Source organism: Octodon degus, unplaced genomic scaffold (assembly GCF_000260255.1).
Source record: "Octodon degus isolate 3935 unplaced genomic scaffold, OctDeg1.0 scaffold00007, whole genome shotgun sequence".
Taxonomy (NCBI): domain Eukaryota; kingdom Metazoa; phylum Chordata; class Mammalia; order Rodentia; family Octodontidae; genus Octodon; species Octodon degus.
In genome coordinates this window covers 25355280-25362111 of record NW_004524583.1, presented here as the reverse complement: position 1 = coordinate 25362111, position 6832 = coordinate 25355280, and the positions used below count along the sequence as shown (strand labels likewise).

The following is a 6832-nucleotide window of genomic DNA, read 5'->3' as shown; positions in this document are numbered from 1 at the left end:
GGGGGGGGATACCTGCAATCAAACTCAGACCTTGCACTTGTCAGGCAGGCACTGCTGCTGAGCTATATCCCCAGCCCCTAAAGCAGAAATTTGATTATAAAGCATACAATCAGTAATGTTAAAGAGTTATAGTGTATAGGATTTTTTTTTCCTAGGGAGAGTTAAGTTATTCTGGGTTATTAAGAACCACATTTTTATTATTGTAAATTGATTTTTTTTATTAATTGATCATGAAAACATTACATTAAGTTTGTCATAAGTTATTTAGATCATAGCTCCTTGGACCTAGGTGATTCTATCAGTGATGGTGAATCTTAGAATTTTCGGTGATACAAATAACCTAATGTGACTCATGTGCCATAGGTTCGCCACACTGTTACAGGTGGAGACAGAATTATTTTTGTGGTGCCATACAATCAAAAATGTCCAGAGTCCACACTACATATCACTTTCTTGTTTCCTAGTTATAGTATTAAATATGATCAGAGAGAGAGAGAAGTAGGATGAAAGGAGATGGGAAAAACTAAAGAACAATCATAAAACTTTTTTTAAAAAAGGACTACATATTCTAAAAGCATAAAAAATTTAACTTAAAGATACACCATGTAATAAATATTCTGGATGACCCTCCATTACAAAGACAAACTAAATTGTGTTACTGGGTCTTGCCTAACAGAGTGAAAAAATGTGCACTGTGTTTAAGTTTCTATTTAAAAAGCCATTGAAATTTTGACATTTTTGTTTTAAAAGCTCATTATTTATAATGTTAACTTGGAATGCCTTACTTTCCTGAAAAATACAAATGAATTTTGGTTGAGTTAGAATTGTAAAGCTGAAAGAGTTTTTCAACATTATAACTCCATCTCTGCTTTTTATGCAAAAGTAATCTTCACAAAACTAATTACTAGGGCCAGCAAGATAGCTCAGCAGACTAAGTGCCTGCTTAGGCAAGCACAGGGACCAGGGTTTGATCCCTGGCACCACATGCCGTCCTGGACTCACTCCTGGGGTGCATGGAGGTGGCCACAGAGACTGAATGTGGTGGCACATGCCTGTAATCCTATGCTGGGAGGCTAAAAATGGGAGGATCACTATGAATCTGAGCTGTATAGTGAGACCCTGTACCAAATACATAAAAACAAAAAAAACTACTATAAGAACTTAGATCTCTTGGTTACCAGTCCTTTTTTGTTGTTGATAGTATATAATAAATCTGAGAATACTTGAAATCTTATGTAAAAATTTTTGTTTGTTTGTTTGTTTATATGATACATTAGTATTCAAGATTTGAAAGAGAGAATTAGACAGCGTACCAACTTACCACTGGGGCCAAGTATTGATACTCATGGGGAAACTTTCCTATCCCAAGAAGTGGTGGTTAATCTTTTACAAGAAACCAAACAAGCCTTTGAAAGATGTCATAGGGTAAGAGTGATTGTAAATTTAATTTATATATTTGTGTATCTTAAGTTTTTCCTTGTCTATACAAAAATACATATTTTCTAGTTAGAAACATTTTGAAATTTTTAATTTTTTTAGTTGTACAAAAATTACACATATTTATGAGATATAAGGTGATGTCTTAATATACATATGTATATGATGAATAAATGTTCAAATCATGAGAAGCATAGGTGTCTCCCCAGATATTTTTTATTTCTCTGTGAAAATATTCAAAATCTATTCTTCCAGACTTTTTGAAATATACAGTATTCTGGCTTGGCATAATAGTGCATACCTATAATTTCAGCACTCGCGAGGCTGAGGCAAGAGGATTACTGCAAGTTTGAGGACTTCCTGGGCTACATAGTGAGTTCAAGGTGGCCTGAAGTACACAATGAATCTCTGTCTCAAAAACAAAAAAAAAAATGAAACCAAAGAAGCAAACAACAAAATATACATATATGTATATATGTATATTTTATATACGTTATTATCTATAGCCACCCTGCAAATTGCAATAAAGCACCTACAATTATTTATCTTTACTTATTACATGGTACCTGTTGACAGACTTTTCCCATGGCTCCCTTACCCACCCCCGCACTGCTCAGCCAAATTCTGTGAGATCTTTTTCTTATATTTAAAATATGGGTGAGATCGTGCTTTTTGTGCTTGGCTTGTTTTGCTTAGCATTATATCTTCTAGCTTGGACCTGGTGTCTTTGTTTCTCTTATCTGATTGCTGTGGCAAGCATTTATAGTACAGTGTTGTATAAAAATGAAAATGGGAATCCTTGCCTTTTTTTAGATCTCAGAAAGTTTTCAGCTTTTTCCCATTCAATGAGATATAAGCTATGAGCTTGTTATATAAGGCTTTTATGTCAAAGTACATTCTGTCTATAACTAATTGGTTCACAGTTTTTATCTTGAAGAATGCTGAATTTTATCAAATGCCTTTTTGTATCTATTAAGATGACCATATGATTTTTGTTCTTCATCCTGTTTATGTGGTATGTCACATATATTTATTAATCTGTGCATCTCTAAGATGAATTCTCCTTGGTTATGATGAATAATCTTTTGGATGTGCTGTATGATTTAGTTTGCTATATTTTGAGGATTTTTGTATCTATATCAGATATTGGCATACAGTTTTCTTTTTTGTTGTATCCTTGTCTGGCTTTGTTATCATAGATAATACGTCTGGAAGAATTTCTTCTTTAAGTTTTTTGGAATAACTTGAGAATTGATGTTTGTTCTTTAAATATTTTATAGAATTTAGTCAAGCTGTCCCTGGAATTTTCTTTGGTAGAAGACATTTTATTGATTTCATTTCATTCTTCCTTATTAATTTGTTTTCATTTCTTTTCCTTTTCCTTTTTCTTTTTTTTTCTTATTTCTTCATGATTCAACCTTGGTAAAATGTTACTTCCAAGAATTTATTCTTCCTCCTAGAGTATGAGTATTTGTTAATATATAGTTGTTCTCTAATGACCCTTTGTATTTTTACAGTGTGGGTTGTGTTCTTTTTCATCTCATTTATATAAAGAGAATCTTTTTCTTAGTCTAGCTTTGTTCATCTTTTTGGGAAAGAATTCTCGTTGTTGATCCTTGTATTGATTTTTAATTTGTATTTTGCATAATTCTCTGTTACTTATTTTTTTACTGATTTGATGTTTGGTGTTTTTCTTGTTCCTTGAAATACAAGAATAAGTTGAACTCCTCTCACTCTGTCTTTTTCTCTCTTTCTTTCTCTCTCTCTTTCTTTCTTTCTTTCTCCCCTTCCTCCTCCTCAGAACTCTTTCTCTTCTTTTTTAAGTGATGGTGGTACTAGGAATTGAACCCAAGGCCTTCATGGTGAGCTTCATTCTTAGCCCTTTGTAGTTTTTTTTTTTTTTTTTTTAATTTTGAGACAGAGTTACTAAATTGCCCATGCTGGACCCCAAACTTGTGATCCTCCTCCCTTAGCCTTCTAGAATATTTACTTTTATTATGTAGCTCTGGTTGTTACAACTTTTGCTGCTAGTGCTATTTTTGCTGTATTCTATAGGTATTACCATATTCTGTTGTCATTTATCTCAGGAAATTTTTAATTTTCTTGTTAACTTCCTTATTAACTCATTGGTTATCTAGGTATCAGTTGTTTTTCATGTATTTGTACAGTTTCCAAAAAGTTTTGTTGTTGTTAATAATTTCTCATTTTGTCACTTGTGATCAGAAAAGAGAACACTGTTAAGTTCTTTAAGATTTGTTGAGACTTTTTTTGTGGCCTAGCATGATCAGTAGTGTAGAATAATAGAGTGTTCTATAGGTGACTATTAGGCTCATTGACTGAGGATGTAGTTTAGCTTTGCTATTTCATTATTGATTCCCTGACTGGATGATGTGTTTGTTACCGAAAATGGGTATTAACATCCATTCCCATCTATTTAGACTATTTTTCTGTTGTTATCTCTTTAAGCTTTTTACTTTTGGTATTCTCAAATGCCTCTTGAACCCCAGTCTAAGTCTTTAATGTAGTGCTATGGTTTCTTTTTCTCTATGTATTTTCCAATAACCTGTCTTCAAGCTCACTGATTGTTTCTTCAGTTGGTTTGATTTTTGCTGTGGGTGCCTTGTGTCAGTAGTGGTGAACTTATGGCATGTGCTCTGCAGTGGGCAGGCTGAATCCTGTCTGTGGCATATGAACCACTTCGCCCTGGCATCACCCCCAGCATCAACACAGCAGCTGAACGTTCATGTGTAATTGTATTGTTGGTACTTTGCAATAAATAAATAGGCTTTAGGTTGCAGTTTGGGCACTTGGTCTCTAAAAGGTTTGCCACATGCACCGCCTTACATCATACTGTTCATTCTGTCATTGTATTTTCAGCTCTAGGGTTTCTGACTGATTTTTAAAAATCATTTTAGCCTTTAAGCTTCACTTAAATTGTTTCTCTTATATTTTCTTGAAGTTCCGTGAATTTCCTTAAAATATTTTGAGTTTTCTGTCTGAGAGATCCCATGCAGCAGTTGTTTTCTCATGGTTAGGAATGTCTTATTTTGTTCATGAGATAAAGTCATGATACCCTGAAAGTCGTAATGATTATTGGGATGTAACAATGTCTAGTGCAATGAAGGATTAGCTATTGTATTCTAATGTATAATCTGGTTTGCTTTGATTGTGCCCATCCTTTCAGAATACACATCTAGGCTCTTTAATTTCACTGAAATTGTGGTCATTGCCACTATTTCAGCAGTAGAGGGCGCCTCAAACTCAAGTTTGTCACAAATCAGTGATTGGTGTATTTAAGATGAGTCTGGGGAGTGCCTGAAAGAGGTAGTCTGCTCCTGCTATTTCTTTAGGTCTCCACCTGCGCCGGGATGGGCCCAGATGCCTTGTCCACAGTTACTGGCCTGTGTTTATGCACTACAGGATTCTGTCCCAGCACTGAGCCTCCTCCCCAAGTGTGGTGTGCCCTGTGAATCCAGATACTTATGTTCACTTCCTCTTTCTTCCTTGAAGTGGCTGTAACTCTCCATGTTGTACTGCCTGGGATTGGGGATAAATGGGGTAGGCAAGCAGTCATGTAGCCATCCCAACTGCTTTGTTCCCAGGTCCTCCTGAGATCAGCACAGCACAGGGGCAGGATACAGACGTGCAGTGAGGTTTCTTGCCATCTGTTGTAACCTTTTTGTGGCATAAGACTGCCATAGCTGGCTGACTGTGAGAGGTCAAAATGTCATTGTCTCTCTACTTTGGCTACAGTTTCGGTTTGGTAATGGGGGTGAATTAGAGCCTGGAAAAAGAGGCTGTTGGGTTCTTACTGGTGTTGAATTTCACCATGGCAGGCCAATTGCAGAGTTCCAAAGCAAAATCTCATGCTTATTTTCCTGTCCTACCACGTAGCAGATGAAGTCTTTCTTCATTGTTCCTTGCTTGGGATTGGCAGACAAAAGGTGCAAAGAGTCTTTTGGTTGCCAGAGCGGATGCTAAGCTGGGTTTCACCTGAGGTTCATGGCCATTGGAACCAGTGTGTTCCTGTGGGCTCACCCAGCACCCAAGTTGCACTTGGCAGTGTTGTAGAGCTGAGCACAAGTCTGTCTTGTAAAACTTGTAGGTTTCTGTCTGGCCCTATGGCAAGTATAGAGGCTCTATTCATACACTCTGGCCTCAGGAAGGGAGCTGGGGCTCTGTGGATTTTACACAATGTCCCAGGAATTGATTGAAACAACTTAAGGTGTATTTGTTAACTTTTAATCATCATAATCCTATAGCATTATTATTCCTGTTTTTCACATAAAGAAACTGAGAGACATAGCTCCTAAATATAGAATTAAAGGAATGTAGTCTTGATTTTTTATTGATGTGTAAAATCTACTTATATTGAGCATGAGTAAATCAATGTAAATTACATATATATGTATATATGAATAGAAAACAGAATGCATATAAGCAATTTACAATATGATGTTCAATTTCTAGAAGTGCCATCTTATTTTAGTTAAGTTAGCATAAATTAAGTCTGATAATGCATACCAAGTATTGATAACAAAGTAAGGCAATAGGAATTCTCATGTACTGCTAATAGAAGTAAAAATTTTTATAGTTACTTTGAAGACTAATTTGGCAGCTTCTTAGAAAAGCTTGTATGTGTATATAGTCTAATGTTATAGTTGTGTTTTGTCATTTCAACAAATCAGAAGCCAATACAATGAAAAAGAAATAGAAAAACTGGCATTGTGCATGCACTGTTAATTTAAATAAACCAAGTAGAATTACATGTGCTAATGTGAATAAATCTCAGAAATACTTAGTAGTGGTGTGAGAGAGCCATAGAGTATTTTTAAGAAACTTTCAAACTAATGGTGTGTAGTTATCTTACGGCTTTGGTTTGCATTTTCGTAATGAAATGATTGGCTTCACGCACCTTGTATGCACGTATGCCATCAGTATATATTCTTTGGAAAAGTATTTGTGTTTTTATGCATTTTTAAATCATTTTTATATTTTGAGGGTAGTGTATTCTGATTGCAGCTTGTTTATCAGATATATATCTATAGCTTGTCTATTTAATTTCATAACAGTCTTTCAGAGGATAGAAGATCTTAATTTTGATGAAATTCAGTTTAACACTTTTCTATTATGGATGGTGTTTTTAATGTCATATGTAAATTTTGTCTAAAGATTACAAAGATTGCCTCTTAAGTTTTCTTTTACTAGTTTTATAATTTGAGAGTTTTCTTTTTTTTATAGCTTATTTTTTTTCAAAGTTTTATTGATAAACAGCAATGAGACAGTTTCAAATCAAATAGGAAGTACAGTTTCAACAAATAATACACTGCATATATTCTTCTTAGTGGTTAATTGCTGTACAAGATGCGGACTTGTGATCCTATTTACAAACACC

General features: G+C 34.8%; 1 protein-coding gene across 1 annotated transcript in view; it reads left to right on the top strand.

The window, feature by feature from the left end:
- Exoc5 (exocyst complex component 5) overlaps nt 1–6832 on the top strand; it is a 78838-nt gene that overhangs the window by 38902 nt on the left and 33104 nt on the right. The window contains exon 11 of the mRNA XM_023701661.1: nt 1278–1425. Coding sequence (XP_023557429.1) covers nt 1278–1425 — 148 coding nt within the window. The remainder of the gene's footprint in view (nt 1–1277; nt 1426–6832) is intronic.